Source organism: Centroberyx affinis, unplaced genomic scaffold, assembly GCF_046629955.1.
Source record: "Centroberyx affinis isolate AG114_WGS23_722 - 3 ecotype Tasmania unplaced genomic scaffold, CSIRO-AGI_Caff_v1 ptg003092l_1, whole genome shotgun sequence".
NCBI lineage: Eukaryota > Metazoa > Chordata > Actinopteri > Beryciformes > Berycidae > Centroberyx > Centroberyx affinis.
This window is the reverse complement of record NW_027281169.1, coordinates 28,455-40,835: the sequence shown is the minus strand read 5'-3', so window position 1 is coordinate 40,835 and position 12,381 is coordinate 28,455. Positions and strand designations below refer to the sequence as shown.

Here is a 12,381-nt window from a genome sequence, read left to right as displayed (position 1 = left end):
TGAAGATAAGATTAAAATTTGATGATCTCTGCATGTAATTTTGGTCATTGCAGCAGCAAGTAGTAATATGGTACAGCAAAGAAAATAGAATATAGATGAGAATAAGGCAACATTAGAAAATATTTACGCTGCACTAGACAAGATTTTTATGTAAAGATACATTCGTCTTCTCAGCCTAAATAACAAAGTGGGGCTGTAACAGAGAAGAGTGTCCCATCCCCACGAACTGAGATGCCATTGATTCATCCTATTGGTCCAAATTAAATTCTGGTGTCTGGTGTGGACACTTCTCCACCCACAGGAGGTGACGAATCAAAAGTTAAGTGTTATCTCTTTTTTCCTCTCTCGTCTCTTTGGTTTCCTTTGGTATAAAGCATCAGAGACCGGCTGGGTTGAAAAAACATGAGCGTTCAAACTGTGATTTAAATCACTATCTCTTGCTGCCCTTTGAAGCCACATAACAAAGTTGCCTATTGCAGCTTTCAGTAGAAATATATGAATGAAAAGTATGAAAATATATGAATTACAGCATGTAGGAGTCAGTCACAGAAGTATGGTGACTTTCACACTTCACACAATATTGTAACATAATTTCCAATTACGAAATTATCCTTTTAATCGTCTTAAAATGCTAATAAACCAAGCATCCCTGTGTGTCCCGGCTGTGGAGGAAGGGGGCGGGGTTAATCTCTCACGGCTGACCAATAGCGAGGCTTCACAGCACAGCGCTCTGGCTGTGTTGTCTGAAGGACAGACAGAGCTGCGGTCATAAATGTCTCTGCCCCGAGAGCCAAGCACCAATAAACAGGCCGTACTAGACAGGCTAAACCAACTTATAGGGCCGCGGCTGACATTGTGCATCCATGACCAATCTGAGGACGTTACCCATCATTTGTTCTGCCCGTCTCATATCTGTCCTGCTGCTCTGTGGAGGCACAACAGCTTTTTATCTCAGGTTACAGCAGGAAGGGAACTAAACTCCTCTCTTCTTCAAGCGGCTCTCGAGGCTTAGGGGGCTGACACAAGAGTTTTGGATCTGATCTAATTTGAATCTGAAGGGGGAGATCTTTAGAAACTGATCGTTTAATATTTATCATTTGTTTTACACCGCTGTTCACAGTAAAAAAAATAAATAAATAAAAGTGAAAAATGTTCAGGTTGTGATGTAGAAAGTTACCTTTACCGGAGTTGACCAATCATCTTATATTTGGGCCAGACGGAGGGGGCGGAGCCTCTAGTGCTGCTAGCCAATCAGAGCAGTGGTTCTTTCTGTCTGCTAGAAACACCCCTGAAATGGCCTGTAGCTCTTTAGGTGGGCGAGGGGCACTTGAGAAATTAAATTGATAAAAATATTTATAGATTATTTTCCCTTGAAAAATGTTCAAATGTGTCTGTCGTAGACTCAAGGTAATGATATAAAATTGTAGGAAAAGGGAAAAATACCCCTCCTTTAATTTGGGGACCGCAGTTACCAATTACTCTAGGTGGGAAATTACATATATTTTCAAAAAATGCAACTTGTATCAATTTTACATATTAATATTGGTTACATTTTTTCTGATACAGTATTGATAGTGGCCATATTGACAAGGTTGCCCTTACTATAATGCTGTGCAGTTTGGATTGTGGGCAAAGTCAGTGAGCAGAAAGTGAAGAAACCAATCACAAGCTTTCAGAATATTCTGACAGCTGTGTGACTGATTTTGCAATATCCATGTTTAATATTGATATGGTCGGTTCAACAGATTTGTAACATTTTCTATCAACGTCCATCAGTAAAAACTACTAAATTTGTGGCTTTTTTATGATGTCCTGAAAAACAGACTTCTCCTCTCTCCCTGGAGACTGTGGGTGTGAAGTGTGGAGGCTGCAGACGGCTGACTGATGTTCTCTCTGCTTTGTGAAAACGTCTCACTAATTCTGATGTCCGGCTAATTCCTCTGTAGGAGCCGTGGGTCCCGCCTCCCCGGGGAAACCTAAATCAGTGTTTCTGTGACAGGCCCTCTGAGTGGCAGCCACGCCCCCCAATCAGCACATTATAGTAACCTTACTCAGCGGAGGTCAGCCCCTCCTAGAGCTTTAAAGGGGCCTTATTGTAGGAATTCAAATGTTCTTCTATTAATATACATATGAGATCCAAGTTGTTTAATGTTGACAGTCTTAAAATGTGATTCTTTTGGGTGGTTATATGTAAAGTTATTAGATTTTCAGTAATCCATCCTTTTTTCCAGTCAGTTTCAGTCAACAATTACAAAAAAAACCTTCAAATCAGTCCAGTTTGCAGCATTTGAACTGAACCCTTCCCTGTATAACGAGCCATTAAATTCACGCCTTATCAGGACTCATGACCATCTATGACTGATGCAAAACAGTAGTACAGGAAACAGGAGATGAATGGACAACAGGAACACCACTATCAGTCATGCTGCAGCTGAAAAATGAGGAAAATATCACAGTTGAGTTGACCAGCGGCCACAACACACAGGCAGACTGAGCATGTGCATACTCACCCACAGTTTTTTTATGTAATTCTCTTACAATTTACTTTTTAACCTTACCCCTTATCAATGATCATACCTTATTTATTTCCCATTAGCGTTTTGTGTCTCTTCTAAACCAGTAAAGAGAACATTTATTGTACTTAACTGTCATGGCTGCAACAATGAGTTGTAGTCATACAGAAGCACTTGGGTCATCCCCTCCCTCTGAGCCCTCTTCCTCCTTCTCACCACCACTGGATATTGAAAATCAAATTTTTGCTCTTTTAATGTGACTCTTCTATTTACCTGTTGGTAAGCCATTAGAATAAAGGCTTTTTAATGCTTTAGTCTTGCCTTCAGCCCTCCTCCACAACACCATAGTCTAGAGTACCTGCATATATTATAATTATCCTCTATAAAAAAAGCCCAGTGTATTTTCAATTTATTCCAATTTTTGGAATTGACTTTAAGTATCAAAGTTACTGAAAACTATTTAAAAGATTCAAAGAGTTGAATTCTTAAAATGAGAACTAAAAGCGAATAAGTGCAAATTAGCTAACTTGCTAAGCTAATTTGAACAGCAAAGGAACTCAAATGTGGTCAAAATATAACAAAAAAAATATATATATATAAATGGCAATGACTTTTTTCATGCATTCATGACCATAGCATTCATGATGTTGTAAGCTCAGCAGCTAGCTAACTAGCTTACCTAGATAGCTATAGGCTAGTATGGCTAGTTTGAACTTGAAGGTCAGCTAGGCTAACTAGCTAACCTAGATAACTTAGTATGGATAGATTGTATTTTTTCAGTTAGCAGCAGAGCGCTAGGCTTCATAATATTAGCTTCCCCGTTACCCCTTATCTTTTTCATTGGGTTTCAGTTTAGCGATACAGTGTACTTAGCTGGAAAAGCTGTGGCTTTTTGGCTCCGCCCACTGAGGTTTAACTCAACCAATGAGATCATTTCTGCCTCCAGAGCGGCTCTGCCTCCGAGAAATGTTTGTAGAACTAAAACTCCAATTTGCCCATAAGAAGGACTAAACAAGAGAACTATCTTACCAGGCTCATAACATCTCTGTCTACGTCTCAAACCTCTCCTGTCTGTCTGTTGGTCTGACTTTACATTATATCTGACTTCAGACCAGAGGATATCTGCAGGAGAGACTTTACCTGCTGAGCTAAACAGAGTAGCCTAATGAGCATCATCTGTGTCTGGTTTGTTTAGATTGCTGCTTTCACTGAAACATCAATCATGTTTTGGGATTTTGAACATTCATGCAATGTGTGATTACCCCATGTTACTTTGGTAAAGGTTTGAGTCTCCTCTTGTATCTATAATTTGTTAGAATAAATGAAACTCTGACTAATGCTAACAGCCTTGAGGTATTGAAAAGTGAAAGTAAAACCCAGTAGCTTCCATGTCTGAACATACAACTTACATCATGTTTATCAAAGCCTAGTTGGAGTGTTTGTGACTATTAGGTTACACTTTTCTTGGAGTTAACTCTGAAGGCATCATAATGAATCCTAAATGCAATATAAGCACATTATGTTTGCACTGTACTCATTACAGTCAGTAACATAGGGGTCGGATACTATCTGACTGTCTGTATAGCTAATAATAACCTCATATCACAGAATGTATCATGCAACATAAAGCATGTTTCTGATGTGATAATGTGAGATTAGTGCAGATTAGTGCTTGTGATGCTTCAAGTCAGCTGTTACTGATTATTACTGATGTGATGAACTCTGCTCAGGTCTGAGAGCTTGAAGGAAGCATGGTGACATCATCATTTTATCTTTACAGTGCATTATCTCCATGTTTTCCCTGTTAGTTTTCACCTCCTGTCTGCTGTTCACACTGTTAGAAACCAGTGGCTTCAGACATAATGATTTTTATTTTGAAGCCAAATAAAAGCAATGGATCTGAGAAGTGACGTTTTGTTGAAGGCTTTGTGGTAAATATTATTAAACCTGCAGAAACTCACATTGTCCACATTAACCAAGCTCATCAAGGAAGCTCCATCTTATTTATGATACTTGATGTGAAGAGATAAAGTAGTATCTGTATATTGGTATGGGCCTTTAAAACGATATCCCTCTAATAGCTAACACAAGATCCCTTTATTTGTCATATATGAGTGACTTAATAGCCTGACTGAGAACTTTAATGGGAAATGAAGTCACGTGATCAATGGAAACCGTCAGCGTTGTCTGAAAAATTACCGTTACAAAAAGGTAATGTTGCCAAGTTATATAAGAGTACACGTGGGACCATTATGTGAGTTGAACTGTATCCTAAATGTGTATCATGTAGCTGACCTCAGATCAGTTGAATTATCGTTGAGAGCCGCTTTCGTTAGGAAAATAAATCTTGACAACCCAAATTATTACAAACTATTACAATATTCTTATCTATCTTCTCAGTGTGTCTGGGATTCCCAAGCGTGAGTTTATAATGAACCTGCAGTAGTTCATTATCTCATACAATATTCCTATAATATTCCTATAATATTCCCTTAGGGATCTGTTGAACTCTGACCTTATCCTACTTATATCCTATGGTATCACTAGATATTCCTCTAATTCTATAATATATAGGGACTTGTAATTTTGCTGTTTGTATATCCATCTAATTTTTTATTATGGGATTACTATAGAATCTACTAGGCCTATAGAGAAAATATATTTCTCGTTAAGCCTATTACAATTTATTTTGTTTGTTTGTAAATAATGTGAAAAATTAGATGCCTCAGCATATTATACGATTTACATGATGACAGTCTCTTTGCTCTGTAAACTTATTTTCAATGCATCAAATTCCTGCAAAAAAAAAAAAAAAAAAAAAAAAAGGCCGAATGCCAATTACAATCCATCCGGCAGTATAAACTTTTATTCAGGTTTGTGTTTTACTCTTATCAACGAACAACATGAATAAATTTATTATGCATTGTCGTGTAGGCGTTCACCCGCCGCCTCCCACTCCCACAAATCTACTCGGCCGGCACAAACTGCAAAGCCACTCTAGTCACCTTGAAATTTCCTCTGCTATTTTCCAATTAAAAGCTTAATAGCCCTGGAGACGGGCTTCACGCGGGGAAGTTTACCGTGCTCTTATTCTCTGTAAGCCGCGCGCCTCGGATCCCATTATTTGCTTGAATAAACCTTTTTTACGGTCAGAAATGGGCCCCGGCTTTGTCCGGTGTTATGTTTCAATGCCCTCTATTAGGCCGAGCGAAGGGACATATCAGCATCCTAAACATTTGCTCTTAGTTCCCAAAGGGGTTTTTTATAACGCTCAACATGTAAAGGCCTAATCATCTGAGCTATGTAAGGTTGTGTAAAGGTGAGAGAAGCCACCGTGCATTATATTTGGTCGGAATTAATTTCTTAGACCCTGTGGGCCTGCAGGAAATTATAAGGCTCTATCTGACTTTTTTTTTTTTTTTATCCAAATTGAGATATCCACATATTCATGATGTTTGAATGTTATGTTTGTGTGGTGTTATTTATTAAAGAAGCGTTTGGGGTTAAATGTTTAAAAAAGATAGAAAGCAACACAACAGTTTTGCCAGCTGGGAAGTCTTTTTTTGATGCTCAGTATCTCAGACTCACCGAGATGAAACACAAGTCCAAGATCACGATTTGGCAATTATCCTTTAGGCAATTATGTTCTTATCCTCAGTTTAGATTGTAGTTTCATGTTGAATTGTTGGTAATTATAACTGACTATGGATAAATATAAGGCCTAAGGAATACTATTTACCAAAACAAACAAAAAACAAAAAAATCCCACCCACTCTACAAATTGGTGTAGATAACCTACTTTGACTCGTGCGTAAAATTGTGTCTAAATCGTTTATAGCTGGTCTTTTTTAACTTTGTCTGAAGGCTTTAGTGGTTAGGGTTAGTTTCATGCAGGGATTCAGCTTTTCCTGATACAGTCTATAAAGAGCTGAATCATCAAGGCTTGAGTTTATCATCTTCTATGATAAAATCTCTTGAGGTTTTATTGAAGCTCCCTTGATGAGCCTGTAAGCTCATGTATGTCTTTACTATAGGAATTGCCTTGGATTGCAGAAATAGCCATCTTTAAAAGTCATTTAGACTAGTAGTGAGTCTTACAATCTTATTTTTCTTAGCAAGTGAAACATCTGCCCATGGGAGGAGAGATGATTTCACTGATCTCAATTGTAAATTAAATTGTTACAAGAGGTTTCTTGAATCGAGAGGCTTTCAAAGATACTGTCATTTGTTTCAAAGAAAAATGTCCAAACGGGTGAAGCTGAATTGGAAACAGGGGAATGATCTCACCCTCACTGGCAGATTTCCCCCCTTTGTTAAGAGGATAAACACAATTTTACGAGTCAGTCCTGCTCTAAATGACTTGATGGACATTTTTTGCAGTGTGGACGCGCCTTGACGCGAGTGACAGCGTTTGGTTACTCGTCTCCATAAGCGCGTGTCAGGGCTGATGCATATCTGTCCTGTCAGCCTGGTGGAAAGGTGGATCCAGCACTGCGAGCCCACACCTCTTATCCTCATCCCGTCATGCGTGCAGCAGAGCAGCTTCATCCAGCTGGATCTGTGTGACCGCCGCCGCTGACAGCTCTCCGCCCCGCCTCGCCTCGCCTCTCCGCAGAGACACTTGTGCGTCTTGGAAAACACGTTGCGTCTGACCGCCGCCGGGACAGAATGAATGGCTACGGGTCCCCCTACCTGTACATGGGGGCTCCGGTGTCTCAGCCCCGGGCTCCGCTGCAGAGGACCCCCAAGTGCGCCCGGTGCAGGAACCACGGCGTGCTGTCCTGGCTGAAGGGGCACAAGCGCTACTGCCGCTTCAAAGACTGCACCTGCGAGAAGTGCATCCTGATCATCGAGCGGCAGCGGGTCATGGCGGCCCAGGTGGCGCTCCGCAGGCAGCAGGCCAACGAGAGTCTGGAGAGCCTCATCCCGGAGTCGCTCAGAGCGCTGCCCGGCATCGGCTTGCCCGGGGCCGGCGAGGGGAGCCAGGGCGCCCCGCCGAGGACCGAGGAGCTGGAGCTGAGGTGGAGCGGCTCGGAGCCGGGACAGACCGGAGACAGAGGCGGAGCACCGCCCGGCTCAGGTAGGACCGGGCACAGTCTGTTGAGACATCCGCAACAAAAGAGGGGGAAAGATTGCAATTAAAAGGCTGCAATTAAATATCTAGCATGTGGCAGTTATACTCTTACAGGCCTATACGCTTTTTTGATGGGACGAAAATCATGAATGTAAAGGGAAAAAACGTGGAGATGTGCTGTTTGACAAAATAAAATAAAATAGGCTAAAAAACAAAACAAAAAAACAAGCAAAAAACAACAATAATAAATAATAATGATAATAATAATAGCCCTATAATATAATACAAAAATAAATAAATAGAACATGCTAGTAGGTTACACTAAGATGCCAAATTGTCTCAGGCCTATTTGATCACTATCGCATTATTTTAACAAATTAATATTCAGAAAATAATCTGGAAATATAATCAAGAGTTCACTGACGTCATGCTCAGACCGTCCGACCTCCTCTAATAAATAGATGAGTAATAAAAGAGACAAAGATTTCAATTGAGATTAATCTTCCATATGCCGCCTGAACTGACAGAAGAGTTTCTGATAGTGAAGCTGAAGCCAGTGTGGAAAATGTTTCAGTATCAGCTGACTGAGGACCTGACTGAGGACCTTCGCTTACAAACATTTGCAAAAAAAAATTTCTTTTAAGATGCTGCCATGTTTCTTGTGTAAAACGTGAGTAACACTGAAGTTACCCAACAGGCCAAACACCTTTTCTACGAAATGAATATTATGGGATTTTGTAACAGGGCGTTTAGATAAGAATTTACTTCGCAGCCTTTATTTACAGGCTTTATAGACGCCATCTCTAAAAGGCGTTTTTCAAGGTTTTCTTGTGAGTCAAATCTTAACAGGCTCACTAAAACTGAGTAAAAATAAATAAGTAAATACATTCACAGGACATAACTGTATATAGAAGCAAAATTCACAAACGTGTCACAAAACACACAGAAGCTATTTCACTTTTAGCACATTTTTAATGAAATATTTAGAAAAAGAAAAAACCTGGTCAAACCTTCTAGGATAAATTTCACATTTATTCATTTAGTTTGATCTCATGGACAACAAACCCCATTTGTGTTTTGATTTTTGTTTTATATAACGGGGTGAATTGCTATAACAACTGTTCTTTTTGGTAATAATTTTTAATATAGACCGTCTAAAATATATATATTGAATATATATTCAGAGTTATAATTATAATGGCATTATAATGGGAGTTAGAGCAACATTGAGAGTACTATGAATTTAATTACATTTCTATTCTATTTATTTTGCATAGGCTATGTATTTATGTATTTACCTTATTTTACATTTACGTCACATTAACAAAGACTAGTCTTTTATTTATTTTTTTATTAATTCGTTTTTTGTTAGAATCGAAGCCAAGGCAGTCTTTATATACAGAAGTTTAAAATATCAGAATAAATGGGATTTTGGAAACTGCCTGAAACATGTGGTCCCTTGGAGCCTATAAATCTTCTTTTTTATTTTTTTATTTGGAGTTAAGCCTGCCATAGTAATTTCAGTGGCTTTCTATTTATAATTCAGTTGATTAAGGATGTGTTTATTTAGTTTTTTACCAGAAGGCACTATGGTCAATATTCCACCCATATACAAACATCACTTCAAAAGATCATGCATGTTTTATTTATTATTGAAATATTTCCAGTGTATAGCTTAATGCTTTTTGTGGTCTTGCATCTGATTCCTGGCTGTTTTGAGAACAGCAGTCGGACACAAGGCCGAGCAAATTGGCATCGACTTCACATCAGCCCCGTTTCATTTTGACAAATAGAGCTTAGCGGTTTAAAAGATTACAGTAATCAACGCTGGACAGGGCAAATCGAATGTAATCGCCATATTTCTAGCAGGAGGTCAGCTTCAAATGAAATGTTACCAAGCAACAGGCAATCTGTTTACAAAATGTGGTCAAAAGGCATCGAGGGTAGATTCCTCACTGACACACAGTCAGCACTTTGTGTTAACAGCTTCGGAGAGGGGAAAAAAGTAAATCCACATAAATCGCTGTGTTGCAGACAAGTTGACAGCCTATTAATTGTATGTTACCTTTCTCTTTAAGAGGGCCGAGTGGCTTGGCCTTGATTTTAATGGGAGAGGAGCTCAAACTGAAGAAGTGCAGTGTGTGTGTTATTCTGCAGACAGGTTCATATTCCTAATTCGTTTAACGCCTCAAAGCAGCTTTATTCCTATTGCCTTCTTTTCCCCCCACTATGTTTCTTCGTTGTTTGTTTTATTATTTTCTTGCCCGGACACGTTTCTTCACTGTTTTCTTTTCTCTTGGCCCGTAGAGCCGGCGGAGGACGGTCCCGGCGAGGCGTCGGGCGGAGAGAACGGGGGCAGCTCCAGCGAGAAGGAGCAGGACCCCGTCAGCTCCCCGGAAGGCTCCAAACCCAACTCCTGCTACACCCCCGACCCCCCCGACCCCCCCCCTCACCCGGAGGAGAGCCGCTACAGCCTGCCTAAAGCCTGCGGCGGCGGCGGCGAGCGGGAGGCCAAAGCCGAGAGTCCCCAGAAGTTCCCCGTCCCGGCGGAGCAGAGCGTCCTGATCGAAGGCCTCGCCGGCTCCATCAGCCTGCCCTTCAACCTGCGGGCCAACCGGCCGCCGCTGGAGGTCCTGAAGAAGATCTTCCCCGCTCACAAGCCTCCCGTCCTGGAGCTGATCCTGCGGGGCTGCGGGGGCGACCTGGTGGGGGCCATCGAGGTGCTGCTGTCCAGCCGAAGCCCGGACGGCGGCGCCCACCCGCACGCCGACCCCCACCCCGACTCCGCCCTGGTGCTGCCTTCCAACGGACACCTGTTCGAACACACGCTGGGCTCCTACCACCCGGTGTCCTCCTCCGCCAAGTGGTCGGTGGGCTCGGCCTTCCGGGTGCCCGAGTCCCTCCGGTTCTCGTCCGACTCGGCCTCGGGGGTGGTGTCGGCGGGGCCCCTGGGCGTCCCGCTGCAGCACCCGTCCTTCCCCCAGCCGGCCCGCTACCCGCTCATGCTGCGTAACTCCCTGACCCGCAGCCAGGCCAGCCCCTTCGTGCACAACGACGTGACGCTGTGGAATACCATGACTCTCCAGCAGCAGTACCAGCTCCGCTCGGCGGCGCAGTACGTCTCGCCCTTCCCCCCCGCCGCCGCCTCCGCCGCCGCCGTCGTCCCGGGGGGCTCCGTGTTCCGCGGCTCGCCCCTCCTCGCCTCCAGGCCGTCCGAAGAGCAGCGCATCAGCATCCAGGAGGAGGGGTGCTCGCTGGGACCCAAGCCCGGCCTCTACTCCCCCGACGAGGACTACGACGAGCGCTCCGACTCGGCAGACTCCCGCATCCTGAACTCATCCACCTAGATGATGATGATGATGATGATGATGATGATGAACTGAAGCCGAAGCACCAAAAATGTATTGTGAATGGATATCCAGTATGTGTTAATACAAAAAAAAGAGGGGATTGAATTGAACTTTATCAAGCAAATCACCCCTTGAAAGTGATGTTAACCGTTAAGCTTTTTAACATCGTCCCTCGTTGCTCCCCAGTGTCAGACGGATATATGACCAAAATGGATGAATGTAACAGAATGTGATCGGTCACATTGTTTTGAAAACCTATCAGCTATTTCCTGTAAGCATGTTTAGTACTGTGAAAATGTTCGATGTAAGGATCACCAATGCATGTCAAGAGTATGCCAAATAAACCTTGAGAATAGTCTAAATGGATCAGATTGCTGTCGTTAGTGTTGCTGCCTAAATGAAACAATCAGATTTCATTACAGGCCGTAGACTTAATGAAATGTCTTGGCCTGGGAATGCAGTGTCAGATATTAGGCTGCGTATTCTCCCATAAACAGCTGGGAAACATGCACGTTAATGATGTTGAGTAATGATTAACTTATTTTTTTTTACCAAAGGTCTTTAGTTACTTAAATTTAAAAAACAAACAAACATTGTCCTGTGATATCTGTAAGTGCTTAACTGACTGAGTGTGGTTTTATTAGTTCAAAAAGTACATTATTTAAAGTAAAATTAAACATCAGAAAATGTAAATATGTAAAATTTGTGTTTCTCAAGATTGGCATTGTAGCACTGGTATATGAATCATAATCCTTTACTAAAATGTAATACGAATATCAGATTAGATTAGATTAGACATCTTTATTAATCCCCAGTGGGAAACTCATTTTCCACCAAATCAACTCATACAGACAACAAACAATATAGACATTGCATTCACAGTACACAACAAATAAATAACACCATAAAAAGCCATTTGAGACACGATTAACATCTGAAAGGTGCTATGGATCTAAAAGATTAGACTCAGGCTCATTTCACTCACAAAGTACAATAAATGTACAGGAATTGGTGTCTTGTCTAGGTGCAAAGATGTATTGACTTGCAGAATATCACAGAATACCCAAACATAACATGGTGCGAGTGCAACAGGACGTTACATATGATGCCAAAGGAACAGTGAAGGGCTTATAATTGAAAATATACTGTGATCTTGGAGGTTATAAGGTTTTATCTGGATGGAGTGCGGAGCATCGAAGATTTGACTTCCCATATGGCAAACCTGTTATGTGCTTTCTATCTTTTTTAAATATTTAACCCCAAAAGGCTATTCAGAAAGAAAAAGAACACCACACAAGCATAAAGTAACATTCAGAGATAATGAATATGTGGATAACTCAAATTGGATTAAAAAAAAAAAAAAGTCAGACATAACTTATATTTCCACGTGTTACGTATCGTTTAACATATATTTATTCAACCAGTCCAATAATGTCCAGTAATG

General features: G+C 41.4%; 1 protein-coding gene across 5 annotated transcripts; it reads left to right on the top strand.

The window, feature by feature from the left end:
* Nucleotides 1–7,181: 7,181 nt before the first annotated feature.
* dmrt3a (doublesex and mab-3 related transcription factor 3a) lies at nucleotides 7,182–10,934 on the top strand. Of its 5 annotated transcripts, XM_071537655.1 has the most exons (3): nucleotides 7,182–7,507; nucleotides 9,666–9,673; nucleotides 9,895–10,934. In XM_071537655.1, exons 1-3 carry the CDS (start codon nucleotides 7,182–7,184, stop codon nucleotides 10,932–10,934), a joined length of 1,374 nt encoding a protein of 457 aa, XP_071393756.1. The 5 variants fall into 5 exon arrangements, with proteins under 5 accessions (XP_071393756.1, XP_071393754.1, XP_071393755.1 ...); XM_071537653.1 differs by lacking the exon at nucleotides 9,666–9,673 and having other exon boundaries at nucleotides 7,182–7,572; XM_071537654.1 differs by lacking the exon at nucleotides 9,666–9,673 and having other exon boundaries at nucleotides 7,182–7,577; nucleotides 9,906–10,934.
* Nucleotides 10,935–12,381: the final 1,447 nt, after the last annotated feature.